This window comes from Malania oleifera, chromosome 8 (assembly GCF_029873635.1).
Source record: "Malania oleifera isolate guangnan ecotype guangnan chromosome 8, ASM2987363v1, whole genome shotgun sequence".
NCBI classification, from domain to species: Eukaryota; Viridiplantae; Streptophyta; class Magnoliopsida; order Santalales; family Ximeniaceae; genus Malania; species Malania oleifera.
Window position 1 is genome coordinate 60,453,631 of NC_080424.1, and position 23,948 is coordinate 60,477,578.

A 23,948-nucleotide genomic window follows, 5' to 3' on the forward strand; every position below is an offset into this window, starting at 1 on the left:
ACCATAAGGTTGTGTAATACTGTTGTTAGGTGATTTACCTAGGACATTAATTTTTGAAAATACCAATTCAACCCCCTCTTGGGTTCATGGTAAAGCTAACAAAGAGGCTCATACTAGGCGAGCTCCTCCCACCGAGACTAGAGATAGCCGAAGAAGTCAATCACAGATAAACCCAAAGAAGCTTGGGTCGCCTGGTGGAGCTCCCGATAAAGCTAAAAAATCCGATCCTCACACCTTGTGTGGGCGAACATTTTGGTCAAGGCAGACCAAAGGCTATGAATAGTATCGTTAAACATGAACATCATGTAGAGGCGGTTTTCCATAGAAGCAAATATCCAACCTACGATGACACAGTTGTCAATAGACCAGCCTTGCCACGACCCCAAGATATAAGTGAAGGGACTGTGACCAGGCATGAAAGTTGTTGCCATTCAGAAGAATGTTGGTGACCTTCTGAACAGGAGTAGTCTAAGTCAGAGATAAGTCAGGGCGTGGAAGGCTCAGAGAAGAAAAGGTTAATTTACTGTCCTTGGTAAGAATATCACCATCATTGGTAGCCATTGTAAAGAAGAGGAATAGGCTGCACAAGTATCAACGCAACAAAGCAAAGTAAGTCGCTCAAAAAGTGGTAGGAAAAGTCAACAAAGTCACTGAGAAAGTCGCCAAAAAAAGGTCACCAAAAAGCGACAGTACGAAATGATACACCGGGAAAATAATAGGGAAGTCGCCGAAAATGTTGCCGAAAGTCATCGAAAAAAGGACGTCGAAAGCCACTGGAGTCACTGAAAAAGTTGCCGAAGTCACCAAAAAAGCTACTAGAAGGCATCGAGAAAGTTGCTGGAAGTCGCTGAAAAAGTTGACGGAGTCACCGGAAAATTCGCCGAGAAAAAGTCACCAGGAAAATAGTAGACAGAGTTTTCTGATATACACGATCCACTAAAAGTGGCAAGTATAAAGCATTCCACTCATTCTACTACCAATAAAGCTTTCTGATGCACAAGCCGGCGAATGCAGAGCATACAACTCAATTGAGAACCCAGACCTTAAACAAAAAACCTAACCTTGCTCTGATACCAACAAGAAAGTAAAAAAGACAACTATACAAGAAGTGAATATCACTTAGTGTACTTATAACTTTGAGATATATATATATATATATAACTATACAAGAGTTAGGTTATCTTAACATTTTAGACTAAAAACCATACACTGTTCAACACCAATATATCCTGAAGTCGCCAAAACAACTCCTAGACTTCAGAATTCAAAATTTCAAAAGCAATTAGCGGCTAACTCCTTTTGGATAAAACCTATGGTCTATAAACTTAAATGGAAACACCACAAAACCTCATTTATTTACCAAAAACAATGTTTTGAGCAATCCCAGAATGGAGTCCACTCAGGGTACTCCTCTGTACAGTACACAATTGCCAAAAATAAATATGACGTTAACGTCTAGAAAAATTGGGAACTGACGATAATTTTGGAACCTTTAATGTCAACCACGTTCACCCGTTCCAAGTTCTCCATCTGAGCTTTGCCCATCACCATTCCCAAGTTCCCATAAATCTATTGCTTCTTGAATATGGCAGGTATTCGATCTTAAGTAACTAATGGCATCAGCATTTTTTCAGTGATGTTTCTCTGTGTTGAGATCAAGCTTAGCAATCCAGTAGTCAAGTTGATTGGCAACACACTCTGAACCAGTGGAACCATAGGAACAGAATTTCTTGACAGCATTATCTACTCCAAGGAACTCATATACATCCTCATCGAACACAGAACTTACACTCTTCAGCTCATCAAGACTAAGGTCCTGGAGCTGGCAGTTCTTTGAGACGCACAAAGCTACAGACCTTCCAACTATGTCATGACCAGTCCTGAAAGGTACTCCCTGCAGCAAAATGCCAACAGTTAACCATTATTAAATGAGGGAAAAAAGCTTATTTAAAAAGAGCCATGAAGAAAAAGAAAATACAAGATTAGTAGTTATTTGGAAATTTGAGGATTAAAGAAGCATAAATTATTTTATGAGGATTATGCCAATCAAAGGAACTGACTTGCCTTAATCACAAGATAATCTGCTAGTGTTGTGGCATCAAGATGACCGGCAGGCAAAGCCTTCTGTATTCTCTCCCGGTTAAAAGTAATGTTCTGAGCAAACTCTGCGGACACTTCAAGCATCCCTACCACTGTCTTGACACTGTCAAATACAGGCTCCTTATCTTCCTGTTTCAAGAAAAAAAAAACAAAACAAAACAAAACAAAAAAAAAAAAAAAAAAACAACATTTGCATGAAAATTCGTGAAAAAAGAAATATCTCAAGGTATTGAAGGAATAAGAAATCAAAAAATAGAAAACAGCATATTTGAATCAGTATGATGAGTAGTTTTAGATATGTTTATTTGTGGCTTGGCTAGGCCAGGCTACACAAGGCTAAGTACCCTTAGCCTATGTTTGCATCAAATACAAGTGTGGGATAGGACTAGCCAAGAGAGAGGCCTCAACCCATTTTTCATGGTATAACGTATAAGGCTCGCAGATTGCCCCACCCCCACACCACCGGCCAGCAAGAGTCTAAGCAATCTCAGTAACCAAAAGGATTGGGGTGCCTTCTGCTTTTTCTTTTTTCTTTTTAACATGTTATTCTTTCCATTGAGGGTAGTTTGGTCTTGTGAATGATTTGTATGTCCTTACAGATAACAATCCAAACACAAGACAAGATATCATAACTAGCCCAGTCCAATACTATTCAGTCCAGTCTGTAAACCTTAGCAACTGAAACAACACATCCTTAAGAGTAAATAACTGCAGAGCAATATATACAGAGAACTAGTTTAGCAGGCTTTTCTTGCGCTAAATGTACGAAATTACTCTACCTGCAAATCACGATTATAAGCCAGAGGAAGTCCTTTGCACAGTAGGAGAAGGGTTGTGAGATCCCCCACAACTCTAGCAGATTTTCCACGAACAAGTTCCATTGGATCTGGGTTTTTCTTCTGAGGCATTATGCTACTTCCAGTTGAAACAGAATCACTAGGAGTGAGAAATCCAAACTCCTCTGAAGCCCACAATACCCATTCTTCGCCAAGCCGAGAAAGATGAATGGCTATGATAGAATTAGCAGAAAGAAACTCCAAGGCAAAATCACGGTCTGAAACTGCATCAATGCTATTTCACATATTGAGATTTAACCAATTATTCAATGAAGCCAAACATTAATGTGCAGGCAAATAGAAGCCATTTTTGCTTGCAACAATCCCATGTCTCCCAGCCCCTCCCAAATATATATATACACATGCAAATCACCACCAAAAAAAAAAATAAAATGATGCAAAAGGACCATGGACCACCATCACTGAGGCCCATTTAGGCTATCATATGGTATACAATCAGAGAAGCACATGATACTAACACAGCCATAACTCATTATTTAAACATGCTAAAACATTGTGAATATTCCCATGGATGGTCTTCTGATTTTCCTTCCTTGATTGCGTTAATCTCTACCAATATAAATGATCCCTCATCTTAACAACAAAAATTTCCAGTAGTAACATAGTTTAACAGTTTCAGTGCTAAGGTCTTCTCGCAATTAATTCTCCATAATTATTCCATGTATATTTTATGTCAAATATTCAAAACGGCAGCAGATACTAACAGGAGAAAGGAACAAATAAGAAACCCTGAGAAATATAATTATCAAACATTAAATGGTTGTGTCCTTCATGGACCTTATACATTGTCTGGGCTAAGCAGGTTATGAAATTGTAGATAACATCTCAGCTTTCCCAACTAAATGAAATGTGGACAATACAAAATCAATGCTTCTATTGCCCTCTAGGCTCCAACACCCATGAGGCAAACCCATAAGTGATGACTATGGAACATCCACCTTATTAGGCACATTATATGTCAGAAGCCCATGATTTCATAAAAGCTGATCTGAGACAACCTTAAATATCTCATATATGGGTATGTCCTCCACATCCACTCCAGAAGCACAATTAGGAACTAATATTAAAGATATGTGCAATCAAAGCTGCAGCTACAAATCTACTAAGTCATACCAAATTTCACAGGCTCTTGATAGATATAACTCCAATAACCATTTATAGATAGATCATAAAGTTCCACACAGTAATGCACCCATAGACATGACTTCAATTACCACTGTTAAAGCTTGATATCATTGCTGGTCCACTCAGGTAAAGTGGTAATCTAACATGGTATCAGAGCTGGTTAGGTCCTGAGTTCTAGTCTTGTTACCTGCATTGTGTGGTGTTTAAGAATTATTGTATCCTGTAATAGGTGTTATTTATCATTTGTTTAGCTCTCCACATGCTATTGGGGTCCACATGCAGGGGAGTGTTGAATTCTGATATACATTGTTAGCCTACAACTAAATAGCTTAAGGGACTGTTTGGTATCACTGTAAAAAAATTAGAGGAACGGAAAACAAAAACCAAAAACCAAAAACCAAAAATAAAAACTAGAAACTAGAAACCAGTAACTTGTTTGATTAACATTTATAAAACTTATATAAATTAAAATTTTAATTTAAAAAATGCTGATTTTCATTTTAAATCAAATAATAATATAAAAATATGATTAAAATAATAAAACTACGAATAATACTTATTAAAAAATTACTATAATAAAAATAAATTTTATTATAATAATTTTACTTAATTGTTCTACTTTCAAAAGTTATTCTATAATAAAAACTTTATTGATCATGACAATTGAAAAATAGTAAAAGTATTTTGTAATTGACTTTGTTATTATTTTTTGAAATTTATATATTTTTATTTTAATTATATTTAAATTCATATAATCATTTAATTTTGATTTTATTTTTAAAGTGTATAAAATGAATAATTTAATCCAAAAATACTATTTCTGGATATTAAAATTTCTGGCAATAGGTTGCCAAAACAACTAAAAATCAAAAAATCTGGTTTGCAATTTTTTGGCAAACAATTGAAAACCGGCAACAGAAATAGAAAACTGACAATATAAATAAAGGCGTTCTTATAACCGGTTTCTTCACTATGGAGAAATAGAAACAAAAAACAGAAAACAACAACAATACCAAACAGACACTAAGCTTTTAGGTAAAGTAGTAATCTAACAACCATTAATGGATATTGTTACAAAATAAACAATTTCAACACCAACAATGCAAAAGGCTAAATTTTTAGAGTAGCTCCAATACATACCTGTTCCTCAAGGGAGCAGTGAATCCTAAAGCTTCAGAAGTCATAAACCTATCAATAGGAAGGCCAGTGCCAGCCAACGCACATGCACCCAGAGGGCAGAAATTCAGCCTAACTTTGCAATCTAGTAAACGACCAGCATCACGTTCAAGCTATATCACAAAATGCAAACTAATATTAGAACAGGGAATCTGCTAACCTTCCATTTCCCCCACAAAAAAAAATAAGGCAACAAAAAAAGCTAAGGGAGACAGACTCAAAGAGAAAAAAAAAAAAACGTGATATATGTAAGTGAAAATGAGCAATATGGTGTTCAAAATCAGCATCTTCTATTGTTTACTTCAAATGTATCAGATAACAATGGTATTGCTAACCAACCAACCATGAGCACATGGTATACTAATGGTGTAGCGCACAAATTTAAACTTGGACTATATACAAGCATCACCATACATAGCAGAAACTTTGGATTCAGTTCCAGTTATCGAAGTTGATGAACTTTACAAAAATATTCAGCCAATAAAAAACATTTTTGGTCAGCTTTGTGCCACATAATTCTCTTTGGAAACTAATCTAAATACTGTGTACATTTTGAAGCTAATTTTTGTGCAGAAAATATTAGCATATAAGCCATAGTAGCCATTAAACTCTGGGTTTCAAGATTCAAAAATCGTTAAAAGAGCATTTTATTGTAGAAAAACCAAGCAAAGATAACAAAGACAATACAAAACCCCAAGTCCCTAGTTAAAGGGTTGCTATACTCACTGCATAGGTCTTGGTACAACTTCACATCCAAGATGCAACATACTGATTCATATGTTACGATGTGAAAACATACTAAAAGAAAATGAGTGTCTAAGACAGTGCTATAGGATGCCTGACACTCTTGGATCCCTTGAGTTTGAGTATCCAACACGTGTCGGAAGCATGATGCATTTGACATGGCATGGCACATGTCCAAAATGTGTTGGATTCAACTTTTTAGTAAGCAACACTTTTGTGATATGCCATGGTTTTAAATAGCAGTTGGGAAACAATTATGTAATGGATTTTTGGCCCCAACACCATTGTGCACCACTAAAGAGGTAGGAATAAAATTTTTAACCATTGTGGCTGTTATGGATTGCTACAGAACTGTTACAGGCAATTTTTTTGGGAAAAAAAATAAAAATATAAAAAATAAAAAACTATTCTTTTTCTTCTCATGGTCTCTCATTTTTCATTTTGTACACCAATCCCAATTAGCGAAGTGAAGAGGGAGAAAAGGTTATAATTAGGATAATAATGATACATTCACAATACATGCATTTATCAACAACTTGAAGCAGACAATGTTTTCTTAAAATTTTACTTATTTTGATCATATTAGTAATTTGATATTTCTTTTCAATATTTTTCAACTTCTAATTCTTTTTTTTTTAGTTTTTTTCTAGCTCAAGTTTTTAATACTTCTATTTTTTTTAATGATAAATTTTATGATTATAATATTGTAACTTTAAAGCTTAGAATACACAATAAAACTTGTTGGTCTAAATTTATTAGATTTTTTTTATAAATTTAACAAACAAAATAATAGAATTTTTCTAATTTAGTGTATGTTTTATGGGCCTACTATATTAATAGAATATACTAAGTATATCATATTACAAGAAGGTTGGAGAAGAGTAGGAGAAAATAAGAATTTTGATGCTCAAATGGGTATAATGAGGGAGAATCAAAAGATGTTCAAGATAAATTTCAAGGTGATTCTCCAACCTTCTCCAAGTGTTTAGGGTTCATATTTATAGGCAAAAATAAAATCTAACAACCTTCTCCAAATGCACTCTCATATGATTTATAAAATGAAGCTCGGCAGAGTATGGGTTTTCTCTCAAAAATATTTTCCAATTGAAAGAGTAAGAGTATGGAAAATGATTTTTCATAAATATGACCTTTGCAATATCAAACGCAATAGGGTTCCAAGCAAAGTATATGAGTGTAGATACATGCTCTAGCCTTTCTCAAGAAGCTTTTCAAGCAAGATATTTATCAATGAAAATATGCTCAAAGCCATCTTGAATAACCCGAACATTTTCTCCAAAAAAAATATATCCAAATATGAGAAAGGGAGAAACTAGGGTTTTCTTTTTCAATATGATTGAACTTATGAAATAGCAAGAAGGCTCTCAAGCAATATATATATATATATATATATATATATATTTATGAATGTGAAATATATGCTCAAGCCTTACTTGAATAACTCAAAAATTTCTCCAAAAATAATTTTCACATTCTAGAGTATGGGAGAAATTTTAACTTTCAAAATATCATAAAAAAATAAAAGGCTTTCAAGCAATATATATGAGAGAAGACATAAGCTCAAGCCTTTAACAAAAACTCAAAATAAATTTCTCCAAAAATAATTTCCTAAATAAAAAGTATGGGAGAAATTTGATCTTTGAAAAATATAACAATAAAAGAAAAGGCCTTCAAGTAATATATATAAAGGATGATATAAGCTCAAGCCTTTTCAAATAAAACCCCAAAAAGATTTTCCCCAAAAATGATTTTCAAGAAGGGTAGGAGAAAATAAGAATTTTGATGCTCAAATGCGTATAAAGAATGAGATGTTCAAGATAAATTTCAAGGTGATTCTCCAACCTTCTCCAAGTGTTTAGGGTTCATGTTAATAGGCAAAAATAAAATCTAACAACCTTCTCCAAGTATATCATTTTATAAATCATAAATATTTTAATTGAAAAATATTTATTTATTATGAAATGAAAATAAAATTTTTTAACTGGCATAGAAAGCGAATCAAAGCCACAAAAAAAAATTTTAGGTTCAAATTTTGACATATACACCCTGAATAATTCAAATGTAATGTTATATAATATTTCATCCACGCTTAATTCTTTTAAGAATCTTCTACTTAATTTTAATAGCATAGATATTTTTGTACATGAAATGATTTTCATTATTCATTCTTAGATATTTGTTGAAGTCAAAAGACTAATAATAAGTCACAGAAATTTTAAGCACAAAAAAATTATTTAATACTCTGCAATAGAAATAAAATCCTTCTATACATTACAGGAAGCCAATTGAAGTCCTGCACAAAAAATTTTATTCTATAATCTTGACCAATCTAAACTTAATACTCAAAATATAATTCTAAATAATTTTATTTAAATATAGTTAGAATGTTGGGCATATTTTTAAAAGAATCCACAAGATGATTTACACCAGTGCTTTAAAAGGCTCAATTAAGGCTCGCCTTGAGGCTCACCTCAAGACTAGGCCTGGCAAAACGGGTCATAACCCGTTGGGTCACCCGGACCCACCCGTTTAAAACGGGTCCGGATTTAAAGAAGTAGACCCGTTTAATACTTGGGCGGGTCACGGGTTGACCCGTTTATAAACGGGTTAACCGGGTTCGGGCGGGTCACCCGCCGGGTGACCCGTTAATTTGCATCCTTTATATTATTTACATTTGTCATCACCCATTCTGTCCAACCCTAACAAAAAACCCCAAATCTCTTCTAGCCTTCAAGCTTCTCTCGCTCTCCTCTGGCGGCCTTCGGTGCTTCACTCTCCTCTGGATTTTAGCCTTCGGTGCTTCGCTCTCCTTTGGCTCCCAGCCTCTCGACTTTCAGCCTCCCACTCTCTCAGCCTCTCATCTCGGTCCTCTCCTCTCGGTTCTAGCAGCCCAGTCGCACGCCATCGTCGTCGCCCACACCACACGCCATCACCGTCACCTACGCTGCACGCCGTCGCCGTTGCCCACGCCGCACGCCGTCGCCGTTGCCCACGCCGCACGCCGTCGCCCACGCCGCACGCTGTCGTTGTTGCCCACGCCACACGCTGTCTGCCTGTCCAGCTCGCCCCCCTCCCTCTCACTCTCAGTCTTCCTGGTTCCTAAGTCCCTCTCAACTCAGACCTCAGTGAGCTCACGATCTTGATTCTCCCTCTCACTCTGAGTTCCGCGTGACGACATCAACGGTCAACCTCCCTCTCTTAGTTCTCTCAGGCAATCAGACCCCGACGATCTGCGATTTTGCATCTTTCTTTTCACATTTCACCCTTTTTTTTTTTAGATTCAATAAATAAAATAAGTATTTTTAAAAATAAAAAATAAAATATATAATTAAAATATATAATTATTTATTAAACAGTTGACCCGTGACCCGCCCGTTTATTAAACGGGCGGGTTAGGGTTGACATGTGTATGACCCATTTAACATTAACCCGTTTATGACCCAACCCGTTTATGACCCAACCCGTTGACGACCCGCCCAAACCCGGCCCGCCCGCCCGTTTTGCCACCCCTACTCAAGACAAGACATGCCTAAAACGCCTTGCGACTCAATCTAAAATACCAAATTCCAAAAAGGCTAAGCATTACTTGCTAAGGCTTACACATTTTCACAAAAGGCATGCCTTTTGCGCCTTTTTAGTTAAGGCTCAAGTATTTTGGGTGTGTGATTCTCAAGTTAGAATTAGTTAGAAAATTTTAACTACATGTTTATATAAAAGCAATGTCATAATATGAGTTGATTTTTAAAATTTTTGAAACTCAAGCTTTCCAAAATAACTGAGAGTTGTATTTTAGATCATGAAAATAGTTTGAACTTTATAGTATTATAGCTATCTCGTCATGATTTAAGTCATGTACTCAAGTTAGCAATTTTTGAATGGCCACCAAGTAGTTTGCAGAATATATCTAATTTTTCTTTTTTACATTATATTTGTAGTTTTCTTAATTTTCTCTTTATTTTTACAATACATATATTTTTTTACATTTTTTTATCAAAAAAACAAATTCTCAAAAGGCATACGCCCCAACACGTTAAGGCTTATGCCTCACCTCTTAAGGGTTAAAACACCTTGCCTTAAGACTTTGCCTTTTAAAACATTGAGTCACACTATAGATAAAGATGATAACAATTAGATATCTGTTGAAATTCCAAATTTAATAATAAATAACCAATCTTTTACTTGTATAAATTTATAAAGTTTTGCAACATGAAATCTTTCTCAACCAATCTAGGAAGCAAATCAAAGCAATACATAGAAAATTTCATTTTCCAATATTAAGATATCTAAACTAAATACTCTATATATAAATGTATATAATTTGGATTAAATTTAACATTTTTAAAGAATGCCCCATCTTATTTTTAGAAGACAGGGATATTTTAGTACAAAAAATAATTTAGGCTACACACACACACAAGATCAACATTACAATAATGCATAGTTAGAACCTTATGATTCACAGATTTATTCATACGATTTGTATCAATTTCACACCAAATCGAATCAAATCCTACTAGCGAATCTAAAAACAACTAAATCATTTCCAAATCTATTGATTCACCTCATGAATCTACAAATTGATCTGAATCTATAGATGCACATGATTCTAGCCTATTGTGTCGTAATAGACCCAATTGGTTTAAAAACCCCCATTTTTGTTGCCTTATTTTTTTATTTTTTATTTTTTCACATGATTACCTTCGATTCCTTTTCTATGTCAGTTTTGTGCTAAAAAAGAAAAGAAAACAGAACTCGAGGTATTATTTTGCCTTGACAAAACATTCTTCACTCTCGTAGTATAGTGTTCTGCAATTGGGAAGATGGGACTGAACACTCAATGGCCAAGGTAGTATGTTTGATTTGGTTGTTAAGACTCAAAAGTTGAATATGTTAGTAATTTGTTCAATTATCATCATTTTTAAAGTTAATTATTTTTTTTTTATTTTTAATTTAAGAAATAAAATGCAAGAAATATTATTTATTTAACTATTGATAAACAGCAAAAGTTGAGCTTTTATTATTTTTTCTTGATTCCTTCTCTTAAACTGCATAAAGTTCATTTTCCTTTAATAATAATTCTTGACTCATTCCCTTACTTTTCATTTGTTTAGGGAAAATACACATGGAATATGATCTTATTGTCAAAATTTAAATGTATTGTACTATTTTGCTCATTGTCAATATATGCATGTAATTTAGAATTGATTTTAGAAATTTGTGCTCAATCTTACAATTCATTTCAATTCTCAATTCCTGATTCCCAAAATTGGAATTTTGATTCACGATTTGAATCTTGATTTGACAACAATGCAATAATGACATAGGAAGAAAGCATGCTTCACTCCACAAAATACAATAAGAAAATAATAACAGATGTTCTACAGACTGGTTTAAATGTGCCCTCTGTTCTACACTCCCACTTTAACCATAGTTCATGAAGAATTATATATTAAAAGCTACTCACAAGGTTCCAAAAAGTAGCACAAAAAATTAAAAAATATCTCTCCAGAATGAAGAATATTACCACTTAGTAAACATTGTTATTTTGTTCTGTCACATTATATCCCTTGCTACTGGCATTGGTAACAAATGTTGCAATAGCAAACACGCCAAGGTATCAACCAACATTTGAAACATTTCATTCACAACAAGGCTTTTTTTTAAAGATGTGTTTCAAGCAGTAAAACACTGGTAGTGCTACTCAATATATGTACTAGTGTGGGGTTGTGGAGCAAAGGGCACAAAGGAAGAGCAAATGAAATAGGTATGAAAACAAAAAATGGAATATAGAGCCATGGGCTCCAAATTTCATCACTGCGAAGAGAACAAGACTAGCATCAATAACAGTCAGCAGCAGAAAACAAAACAAACATCAACCCCATTATCATGATGTCATTGCTCAGTCAATCACATATGTAACAGTATAAACCTTCCTATGCAATGAAGATCGTATGAAAATTAATAAGCTCAAACCTGCTCAATGTATGCCAAGAGATTATGTTGCAGCAGAACAGGTTGTGCTCTTTGTAGATGAGTATAACCAGGGACAATCAGGCCCTCATTATTTACAGCCAAGGTCACCAGCACAACCTGCATATTACAATAATAATATATTACAAGGCTGGACAGTTTTATTTTTTTTATTGGAGAGAGAAAGAGAGACACTTAACAAATAAATAATGAATCAATGACAATGAATTGTCTGCCAAAGAAGCAATTTAATGACATCTAGAATTAAATAAAAATATTATATTATATGGGAGGACTAATCTGTTGATAGTTAAACAACAATAGCAGTAGAGCTACTGCTATTGTTGTGAAATCATTCCAATAGGGATCTGCGATCGTGGTCCTTTTCTTGCAAGTATCAGTGCCTTCCCTACTACCCATCTCGGCCTCCCTTTGGGAGCAAAGTTTAAGGATAAGAATATTTGGGATCTCATTGTTGACAGGTTTGAAACGAAATTCGCTGGTTGGAAAAGGAAATTTTTGTCAAAAGGCGGCCAACTCACCCTCATTGAAAGTACTCTGCCCAATCTGCCAGTTTACTTCATGTCTCTCTTCCCTATCCCTAGTGCAGTTCCAAGAGATTGGAAAGTATCCAAAGAAGATTCCTTTGGGGGAACATGGGTGACATTTTCAAATATCATCTTGTTAAATGGAGAGTGGTTAAACAATCTTTACAAAAGGGCGGCCTTTACCTCAGATCCCTTACTATCTTTAGTAAGGCCCTTTTGGGAAAATAGTTTTGGAGATTCATGATTGAGAAAAATCACTTCTAGCAGGATCTCATTGCTATCAAGTATGGTCTCCATCATAATGGTTGGACCTCAAAAAGTTTCAAAGGAAGCTCACAGTACAGGTTAGTGGAGATAAATCAGAAGGGGATGGGAGAACTTCTTCCCTCTCATCTACTTCCATGTGGGGAACGGAGATGAGATGTTCTTCTGGCATGATAATTGGTGCAGAATTCCCAAATTCCAACTCAGCTCTTCTTTCCCTTCCATCTTCAAACTTGCGAGCAACAAAAGATGCCCTTATTAGCCAACACATGTAGTTCACTAGTCAAGGGATTGTTTGGAGTATTCCTTTGAATAGAAATGCTTCCAACTGCAAACTCAATACTCTTACAGATTTTTTCAGCAATCTCTATAAGTCTCATTGTCAACCAATTCTGATAAGCTCAAATGGGTTTTGAGGAATTATGGGAACTTCAATGTTAGCTCTTTCTATCACCTTAGGGTGAGTTTGCCCACCCTCCCCCCTTTTTTTGCCTCAACTTCTCCTTCTTAAGTAAAAACTGGGTCGAATGTGTTTGGTAAACAGCTTTTCCAGCTTTTAGCTTTTTTGGTGAGCTTTTGAAATTTACAAATTTGAAACTTTTAAAAGCTAAAAGCTAGCTTTTTTCTCCAATAAATTATTCAATTCCATTGTTGTCCTAATTTTTTTCAAATATTACAAAACTATCACTGCAATAATTATATTTCCTAAAAGAACAAATCTATTCTAGTCATTTCAAATGCTTTTAGGCACCTTACAACTTTTTTACCAAACACTCAAAGCCAACTTTTTCTTTCTAACAGCTCCTTTTCCATAGGGACACAAAACATTTTTAAAACAATATCAAAAAGCTTCTTTTCATCAGCTCTTTTTTAAAAGGTCCTTTTAAAAAGCCACAGGGGGGCAAACTAAGCCTTGGTTCCCCGGCTGGGAGCAAAACTAACTTCCCTTGGAAGCTGATTTGGAAAATGACAAACCCTTCAAAGGTTTCCTTTTTCACATGGGAAGCTACTACATGAAAAATCCTTACTATAGACGATCTTCTAGAAAAAAGGTTTCCCTCTTGTCAATAGATGCTTTTTACATCTAGAGTATGAGGAAAAGGTTGATCACGTCGTTAGGCATTGTTCATGCACCAAGAAACTGTGGAACCTAACTGTCTCCATTGTAAATCAAAAGTTGGTCACTGCAATTACAGTTGAAGGTGGACTGTGGGCTTGGAAAGTGTAATGAATCCACTCAAAGGGGTGATGAACTCAACACAATTTGTAATGAACTCAAACGAATGGTAATGCCTGACTGAATGAATTACTTGCAAGAGAATGAAATTACAGGGATGAACTGAATTTAATACTGCAATGCTTACAATGGAAATTGAAATAAGGCAGAGCAGGTTGGCTGGTTCGAGAGAGCCACTCTCCAGAAACAGAAAACAAATTGATTCCAATTTTCTAACTCCCCTCTATTCCCGCTGCCCCTTAACTTTATACATAGCAAACTCTAACTATTTTGGAATACCCCCCGCGCTCTACTACAGTTGGCCCCTTAACACGTAAGCAACAATGAACCGTTAAGGGAGTTCAGCCCAGCACCCAGCCCAGCTGCCACGTGATCCACGCCTTGGCCCACAACGACCCGAGCTGTGAAGAGCCGACCTACAAATGGCCGACCTACCCACGCGCTCACTTTGTTCGGCCTTTTCTAACGACCCCAGCTCAGCACCATCTGTCCGAGCTCCTATGCGACCCGTCGTTCTGTCCGAGCCCCTCAAGCCCTCTGTTTGAGCTCCCCTACGATCAGCTATTCCGTCCGAGCCCCTCAAGCCCTCTGTTCGAGCTCCCCTGTGATGGGTCGTCTCGTCCGAGCCCTCAACCAGCTCGGCATCTCTTCTATCTGACAACTAGCTCGAACCCCTTCTATTTGCGTTCCCTGGTGACGAGTTCCCTTGGCTGAGCCCCTCGATTTGCTCAGATTCCCCTCTGGTCGTTGTCTCCGACCTTATTCATGACAATACCCTCCCCTTCAGAGCACCTTGCCCACAAGGTGAGGGAATTTCTCCTTCATCATGTGGTACCACTCCCATGTTGCCTCTTCCTTCTCCTGTCCCTCCCACCGAACCAGTATTTCAGTTGCTAAAAGGTTCCTCTTTTTTTTCATACGCCGTTCTAGGATCTCTTCTGGCTCTGGGCTGAGGATTCCATGGGAATCTGTGGGGGGCAGCCGTGGGTGTACCCAAGCGGATGCCCCAAGATGTGGCTTGAGCTGAGATACATGAAAAACCAGATGGATCTGGGTTTCCTCTGGGAGTTCGAGTCAGTAGGCCACTTCTCCGATTTTTTGTACCACCCGAAAGGGTCCGTAGAATCTCGGTGACAATTTTAAGCTCCGCCAAACTGCCATGGTTGTTTTCCGATAAGGTTGGAGTCGAAGGTAAACCCAGTTGACCACTGAAAACTTCCGTTCCCTTCTCTTTAGATCAGCATACTTTTTCATTCACTATTCCGCTTGTTGCAAGTTATGTTTAAGGAGATCTAAGGTGACCTCCTTGTCCCTGAGGTACTCGTCTACCATTGCCACCCTGGTGGTCCCTGGAATATAGCTGAGGAGGTGTGGTGGGGGTACACCATACACAATCTAGAAGGGGGTAGTTTTCGCCGAGGTGTGGTAAGATGTATTGTACCAATATTCAGCTAATGGTAAGTGCTTCACCCAATTTTTCGGCGTGTCTTCCACAAAACACCTAAGGTATCCTTCCAAGCACTTGTTCACCACCTCTGTTTGGCCGTTGGTCTGTGGGTGGTAAGCCGTACTGAATTTTAGTTGGACTCCTTGTAGACTAAAGAGTTATTGCCAGAATTTACTTTAAAATGTGGTTCCCCTGTCGGAGACAATTGATCTTGGCATGCCATGTAATTTGAAAATGCCCTGCATGAAACTCTGTGCTACTTGACTTGCCGTGTATGGATGACTTAGGGGTAGGAAATGAGCATATTTAGAGAGACGATCCACCACCACTATAATGACGTCTTTCCCGTGTGAATGGGGTAAACCTTCTATGAAATCCATGCTGAGATCTGTCCACACCTCTCCTGGGATGGGAAGTGGCTGTAGTAAGCCCGCCAGGTACGTATTTTCCCCTTTCATTTGCTGACAGATGGGGCATTCCTTGATGAACTGCTTAACTTCTCTCTTCATGCCACGCCAATAGAAATCTCTTCTGGCTCTCTGAATTGTTTTTTCGTATTCTTCATGCCCTACTACTGCATTGCCATGAACTGTTTGTAATACTTGTTGCTTGACCTGTTCTTTTCGGCCTATAAATAGCTTGCCTCTGTAAAATAATAACCCATCCTTCAGAGTGAACCCTTATGCTGGTGTGCCCAAGTGAATTTGTTGCCGGATATTTTGTATTTCAACGTCATCAGCATACGAGGCTTTTAAATCTTCGATCCACCCAAGAGTGGGGAAAGAAATAACCATTATACTTGCCTCATTGTTTGTTGCATGTTCGTCTGTTGGGTTTGAGAGTTTCACCTTCTGACTCTTTTCTGGACAGAGCATCTGCTACTCTATTCTCTTGTCCCCTTTTGTACTGTACTATAAAATCATATCCCAGTAGTTTAGTGATCCACTTCTGCTGCATTGGAGTACCCATTCTTTGTTCCAACATGAATTTTAAACTCTGCTAATCTGTTTTGATAATGAATGGTTTCCCTAAGATGTAAGGTCTCCACTTCTTAACTGTTGTCACTAAAGCTATCAATTCTTTCTCATAGGTTGACATAAGAAGGGCTCTGCCCTTCAAGGCTTGACTGAAGTATGCTATTGGCTGCCCTTGTTGCATGAGTACTGCCCCAATCCCCTTGCCTGATGCATCACATTCAATTGTGAATTTCTTTGTGAAGTCTGGTAGGGCTAGAACAGGGGGAGTAGACACTGCCTCTTTTAATTCCCCAAAAGCCTTCTCAGCTTCCTCATTCTAGTGGAACCCGTTTTTCTTAAGTAAATTGGTCAGAGGTGCGGCTATGGCTCCATACCCCTTAATAAATCTCCTGTAATACCCGGTAAGACCTAGGAACCCTCTTAGAGCTTTGAGAGTCTTAGGTAAAGGCCAATCAATCATAGCTTGTAATTTGGAGGGATCTGCTCTCACCCCCTTACCTGATACCAAATGTCCTCGATAATCCACCTCTCCATAGGCAAATTTGCATTTACTTCTTTTGGCAAACAATTGTTGATCGAGTAGAATTTGTAGGGCCATTCTTAGATGTTTGAGGTGTTCTTCCATAGATTTGCTGTACACCAAAATGTCGTCAAAGAAAACTAGAATGAATTTTCTAAGGTGTGGTCGGAATACCTCATTCATCAAGCCTTGGAAGGTTGATGGTGCATTGGTCAGCCCAAAGGGCATCACGAGGAACTCATAGTGTCCTTCGTGTGTCCGGAAAGCGGTCTTAGGGATGTCCTCGGCCTTTACCCTTATCTGATGGTACCCAGATCTCAAATCCAATTTTGAGAAGACCTCAGCCCCATGTAGCTCATCCAGCAACTCTTCAATCACGGGCATAGGGAATTTATCCTTAATGGTAACCTGGTTCAGAGCACGATAGTCCACACACATTCTCCAAGTGCCATCAGCTTTTCTTACCAACAAAACAAGAGAGGAGTAAGGACTATGGCTTGGTCTTATGGTCCCTAACTCCAATAGCTCCCGAACAATCCTTTCTATCTCCTCCTTTTGAAAATAAGGGTATCTGTAGGGTCTTACACTGATGGGAGAAGTTCCCTCCTTAAGATGATCCCATGGTCACATGACCTAATGGGTGGTAACCCCCTGGGCTCTGCAAAGACTTGCTGAAATTCATCCAACAAGGAAGTTAGAGGCGGGGAGATGCTGTCTATTGCCTCTTCTTTTATCCCTTCCAACGGTTGTAGCAGGATTCCCTTTCTCTCCAAGTGAGAGAATTTTCCCTCCACTTCTTCTTCCACTAACCCCTGGGAAGTGAGTCCTCTTAAACAAACAATTTTTCCATTATGATGGAACTTCATAGTAAGTTCTACAAAATTCCACACGATTTCGCCTAGGGTACTGATCCACTGAATTCCCAGTACAATATCACAACCCCCCAAAATCAAGGAGTACACATCAGCTTCAAATCTAGTCCCTTGCACCCCAAAGCTCACTGCTGGACATCTTCCCTCACACCGTATCTCTTCTCCATTAGCTACTTTCACCTTCACCTTCTCACCACTATCCAAGGTCAGCTTAAGTCTCCTAACCAGGGCTGGATCAATGAAGTTGTGAGTGCTGCCTGTGTCTACCAGTATCACAAAGGATTGTCCCCTAAAACAACCAACCACTCTCATTGTTTTAAAGTGTGGGGATCCCGTCAAGGGGTGTAGGGTAATTTCCACTTTGTCCTCTCCCGATTGCTGCTCCACCCCTACTTCTCCGGGACAATCATGCCATACGACCTCAGGGGGTTCCTCTTTCTCGTTTAAACAGTTGAGCTCATTTCCTTCCAACAAGAAAAGTTTAGTAGCCCCACATTTATGCCCTGGATGCCATTTTGCATCACAATTAAAACACAACCCCTTGCTTTTCTTTTCTCTTATCTATTCTAGTGCGTATTTGTGGACCTGGGTGTTGGGTTTGGCTACTGGTTTGGTCACAACCAGGTGATGAGATGGGGTAGAGTGCTTAGGTACGATATACCTCTTAGTTGCTAGGAGGTTTTCCTCTTGTATCCGGGCCTTGCCATAAGCCATACGCACATTGATTGGGTTCAAGAGTTTCACTGCCCACCTAATCTCCTCCTTCAATCCCCCCATGAACAAACTTAGTCGATGGCCCTCATCAAGGTCTCTGACTCTATTGGACAATTCCTCGAACTATTCCTTGAACAAGGTTACAGTAGAGGTTTGTTTTAGGTTTGATAATTGCTCCAACGGGTCGTCATAGGGAGCGACCCCAAATCGGGTATGCAGGGCTCTTTCGAATGTCTCCCAACTTGTTAATAGACCAGACCTCTCCATGTCTTGAAACCAGATCAAGGCTTTGTCCTCCATGTGGAAGGAGGCCAACAAAACCCTTTGATGGGGTGGGCTTTCATGAAATAGGAAGAAATGATTGACCCTATAGAGCCAACCTGCTGGATCCGAACCATTGAATTTAGGAAAATCAACTCTCACCGTTTTAGTTTGAATACCTGCTCTGTCTATAATGTGTTGCTCCCCATTGAAGCTCTCATGGGGTTGGTATCTGAACTCGAGGCTCAATGTCTCTCCTAGCCCTTCCTGGTCGAATTTCTGCTTGCCAAGACGCTTCACCGCATTGGAGAGAGCTCCCAACTCTTGAGTCACAGTGATGAGTAGCTTCTACTGTTCTGCTTGAGTGATTTGCATCTTTTGCTGAGCTTTCTAATGTTCTTCTTGTGATCTCTTCAGGGCAGCGATGGACTCCAACATCTAGTTCATGCGAGTTCCCTCTCCCATGGTGGTAGGAGTTTGGCTTTGATACCAATTATAATGAATCCACTCGAAGGGGTGATGAACTCCACACAATTTGTAATGAACTCAAACGAGTGGTAATGCCTGACTGAATGAATTACTTGCAAGAGAATGAAATTACAGGGATGAACTGAATTTAATACTACAATGCTTACAATGGAAATTGAAATAAGGAAGAACAGGTTGGCTGGTTCGAGAGAGCCACTCTCCAAAAACAGAAAACAAATTGATTCCAATTTTCTAACTCCCCTCTATTCCCGTTGCCCCTTAACTTTATACATAGCAAACTCTAACTAACTATTCTGGAATACCCCCTGCGCTCTACTACAGTTGGCTCCTTAACACGTAAGCAACAATGAGCCGTTAAGGGAGTTCAGCCCAGCTGCCACGTGATCCATACCTTGGCCCACGACGACTCGAGCTACGAAGAGCCGACCTGCAAATGGCCGACCTGCCCACGCGCTCACTCTGTTCAACCTTTTCTGACGACCCCAACTCAGCACCATCTGTCCGAGCTCCCCTGCGACCCGTCGTTCCGTCCGAGCCCCTCAAGCCCTCTGTTTGAGCTCCCCTACGATCAGTTGTTCCATCCGAGCCCCTCAAGCCCTCTGTTCGAGCTCCACTGTGATGGGTCGTCTTGTCCGAGCCCTCAACCAACTCGGCATCTCTTCTATCTGACAACCAGCTCGGACCCCTTCTATTTGCGTTCCCTAGTGACAAGTTCCCTTGGCCGAGCCCCTCGATCTGCTCGAATTCCCCTCTGGTCGTCGTCTCCAACCTTATTCATGACAGAAAGGGATCAGATAAAAGAAGGAAGAAAGAAGATCTCCCTCCTTCATTCCCCCTGTTATTTTATGGACGGTGTGCAGAGAAAGGAACAGAAGAGCCTTTGAAGGAATTATTTCTCCTATTCAGGCTTTCATGGACCATTGGATTGCTATGATCTCTAGCTGACATTATGGGCTGATTGAAAGGGACCCCTTCATAATTCTTGATTTTCTTGATACTTTTCAGTAAGGGATGCTTCTCTCTCATTGTTTCTTTTGTACTTGGGTGGCATCCCCCTTGATGCCTCTTTTAATATAATTTCTCTTTGTTGATATAAAATAAAAAAAATAAAAAAATAAAAACAATAGCAATAGAGCTAATTGCAATAGATGAATAAAATGATAATATACATCATTACTTTGGTATGCAACAAGAAATAGGAAATAAATCTGATAGGTTTTCTTCATGGCAGTAAATGGTCCCAGCTGTATGTAAAGGCGATATTGTTCATATTAAAGCAGCATGTGAACAAAATCATATCCAATATACATTAAGTGTCCCTAAAAGGTCTTCAATAACAAATCTTTGACGCATAGAAAAAGAATGAGAGAACATCAAGTGAGGTGTACTTGACTTGATGATTCAAAACAACCATGAACCCTATTTTTATAGAAATGATATGTATAGACACATTCTAAAAATCTGTCCAATGATCCTATTTGATCAAATACCAAGCGATTCTCAAAATGTTGTAAATAGATGAAAAACAATAAAAATATTCCATCGTGTGAAAAAATATCTTGACTTAATGATTTAAAATAGAGAGAGAGAGAGAGAAGACTTTATTTAAGAAAATCAAATATATAGACATACTTCAACAACATGTTCTCATAATCTTCCAAATGGATGCAAAATATGTGATTTTGCAAAAAATATTTTGCCATGGTAACAGAAAGAACATGCCACCTGATAGGTTATGAATCACCAAGGAAAAGTGATTCGCCGAAGTAATAAAAACAAATGAAAGAAAAATATAACATTTTTATTATAAATAATGCAGAATGACCATGTTTGATATAGTAAAATATTCCAAAGCCCCAACACTGTTATCCATGAATAAGATATACACCCCTTGCAGATGATGGCTGAAATGAAATACCTAACAATTTATGGAGCATTAAAGCTGGAAGGTGTGTAACTTTTTCCTGCAGCATGTTTTATGTTTGTAATGCTCAGTAAGTAACTGCCTTATTGTGAGTAGCAGTCATCTGCACTGGAATCCAATGTTTAAAATTGGGCCCCAAGACTGGAAGGCTGAACCAATTTTGAGGATTTTAATTTCTTTTTGGAATTGTTGTGCATGTGGGGGAGTTTGAAAATTGTTAGATGGGCTTTAGGCGAAAAATGGAGGGTTCTCCATTAAATCATAGCATAGAATATTGAAGAGCAGGATGAATTATTAAAAAACTGGAAGTCCTTCCAAAGTTTCATTCTTTTGCTGAGGAAGCAACCCGTAGAAGGCTTTTGAGCCTTTGACTTTTGACAACTTAAAGAGAAGATGTATTTGTTTGGTGAGAAGGTGCTTTCTTTGCAAGCCCTATAAAGATTCAACGAACTACTTAGAATGCTTTGGTGTTTGGTTCATACACAATGATTAAGATTCATTGAGTGGTGCTGGATAATATGAAGAAGAATCTTGCTGCTGGAAGAAGGGACTAAATGTATGGGAAGGGATAAGGAGAAATGGATGTCATTCCTTTGGCAATGTTGTGGATCATCTAGAAAGAAATGAATGTAAAGGCTTTTGAATGGATTGAATCTTCTCTGGCAAAGGTGAGAGAAAATAGTTCTATAATTTATATGCTGCATTTCTTGAACTCCAAGAGAGTTTTGCTTAAATTAGGATTCTTATGTAAATTTTGTTGATAGTATTTTCCTCATCTCCTAGTTCCATGGTGGAAAATAGGGTTAGAGTTCCCCTGTAGGAGATAGGGGATTTCAAATGGTGCTGCCCCTGTGGGGGCCATAGAAAGGGCCACAAATCAAAAAGAAAGGAGACTCTCTCTTCAATTCACTTGTTTAGATTGCATCTTATAAAAGTGAACGGGAGAGATTCGGAGGGAGAGTAAATCCTCATCATAAGCTTCTTTTCGAATCTCTTCAAAAGTGGAGAAATTTTGAGAGAGAAGAGACCAACCTTATAATACTTTCACAAAATACCAAAAATACCTCAAGGGAAAGAAAGTTTATCATCTTAGTTAAGTAATAAAAGGTCAATTTAGTAAAATAATAATAAATCCTTTTTTTATATTTACTTATCTGAACAACTTAAGAAGAAATCACTCTCTTTTCTTTTTATTTCCATCAAGTTATGCAAATAATATGGGACAGAAATCAATCCCCTTTCTTTTCTCCCCTTTATTAAAAGAAACATCATCATTTCATTTCTTTTCTCCACTAGTTATACAACCAATAATTTATGTTAGTGAAGATAAAATAACCCACTGAGATGTGCTATGACATAGGACCACCCAGCATGTTATGACTTAGGCCTGTTGTAGCAGCAACTATCCACATCCCGTCGAAGGAATGGAAAAGAACGGTCTTTAGGGGCAGCAGTAAGTCCCAGCAGGATCATTTAAGACTAATTCAAATAAACATTCAGTTGAAATTTGCTTAGATCGGAAAATTTAAAGATGCTTCAGTAGAGTTAAAAAATATTGCAGTAGAACAAATCTAGAAGGAAAATATATAACCTGGAGGTTCTTAATGCGCGCAACAATCGCATCAATAGCATCGCGACACCACAGTCGAAAATCCGTCAAAACTTGATCATTCCGACTTCTCGCCGTGTGAAGCTTCTTCGCAGGCTCGCCAATCAAATCAGTGAGCGCCGCCTCAATGTTCATATGCACGTCCTCTCTATCAGTCCTCCACACAAACTCCCCAGCTTCAATGCGCCTCTCAACCTCATCGAGCCCTCCCAATATACAATCCCTGTCGCTCGCACTCATCAATCCCTACAACGCATCAGCAGATCATCAAAGTCCACTCCCACCACACACAACGCAACTGTAGTCGAATTTTAATTCCTCGGAAAAAATTTCTAACTCCCTAGGCTTTTCTCGGGAACCCAAAACCCCAGAACATACCTGACGAGCAAGCATAGAGGCGTGAGCTCGGCTGCCCATGATGTCGTGCTTGTAGAGGGCCTTGTCGTAGGAGATGGACTCGGTGAACTTCTCGACGGCGTCGGTGACGCTCTTTTCGAATCGACCGCCCCAGAGCTTGGCCTCTTTGGGAGGGTCAGATGGAAGGCCGGCGTGGGAGGCTTCCATGGCCGCCGGCGCGGAGCCCAACCGCCTGGGAGTGCTTAAGGAGAGGGAAGCAGGGGGAGTGGGAGTGAGGTTGTTGGACAAGGAGGGTACCTGAGAGAAGAGAGGGAGTGTGGAGGAGGAAGAAGGCAAGGACAGCATTTGCGCCGACACTCTCTCGACGACGGCTGAATGAAGGAGAAGAATGTGCAGGCAGAGACTGAAGTCACTGAAACACTGAATTCCAACGGAAGAGGACCCTATTTAAAAGCAGAATTATGAAAATACAGTCGCACTGCACTCCTACTCTATAAAATGGGACAAATTAGGTCATCATTACTCCAAATTATGACCCCATTGCATATGGCCAAATTGATCTAATTTTTTTTTATTTTGTTTTAGGTAAGTTAAACTTGCTTTACATTTGTTTTGCATTTTAGAATGAATTATATTGATATTATAAATGAAATAAAAATGTGAAACTTTTTATAAGTTTATGACCAAGAATAAACAGAAATTAACTATTCTCAAATTTTACCATAATAATGTCTATTTA

The 23,948-nt window shown here is 38.3% G+C and overlaps 1 protein-coding gene across 1 annotated transcript; it reads right to left on the bottom strand.

The window, feature by feature from the left end:
• Nucleotides 1–1,332: 1,332 nt before the first annotated feature.
• LOC131161983 (argininosuccinate lyase, chloroplastic) lies at nucleotides 1,333–23,725 on the bottom strand. The gene is made up of 7 exons (XM_058118064.1): nucleotides 23,231–23,725; nucleotides 22,835–23,098; nucleotides 11,994–12,110; nucleotides 5,223–5,371; nucleotides 2,880–3,171; nucleotides 2,065–2,229; nucleotides 1,333–1,894 (listed from the first exon to the last, which is right to left on the bottom strand). The coding sequence occupies exons 1-7, from the start codon at nucleotides 23,552–23,554 to the stop codon at nucleotides 1,631–1,633; spliced, it is 1,575 nt and encodes a 524-aa protein (XP_057974047.1). The 5' UTR covers nucleotides 23,555–23,725; the 3' UTR covers nucleotides 1,333–1,630.
• Between the last annotated feature and the right edge of the window lie 223 nt (nucleotides 23,726–23,948).

Excerpts from the sequence above, each read along its gene's own strand:
- LOC131161983 (XM_058118064.1), bottom strand. The coding sequence starts at position 23,554 with ATGCTGTCCTTGCCTTCTTCCTCCTCCACACTCCCTCTCTTCTCTCAG. Across the intron at positions 12,111-22,834 it reads CGCGCATTAAGAACCTCCAG|GTTGTGCTGGTGACCTTGGC; the intron begins GTTATATATTTT and ends TGTAATATGCAG. Across the intron at positions 2,230-2,879 it reads CTTATAATCGTGATTTGCAG|GAAGATAAGGAGCCTGTATT; the intron begins GTAGAGTAATTT and ends TTCTTGAAACAG.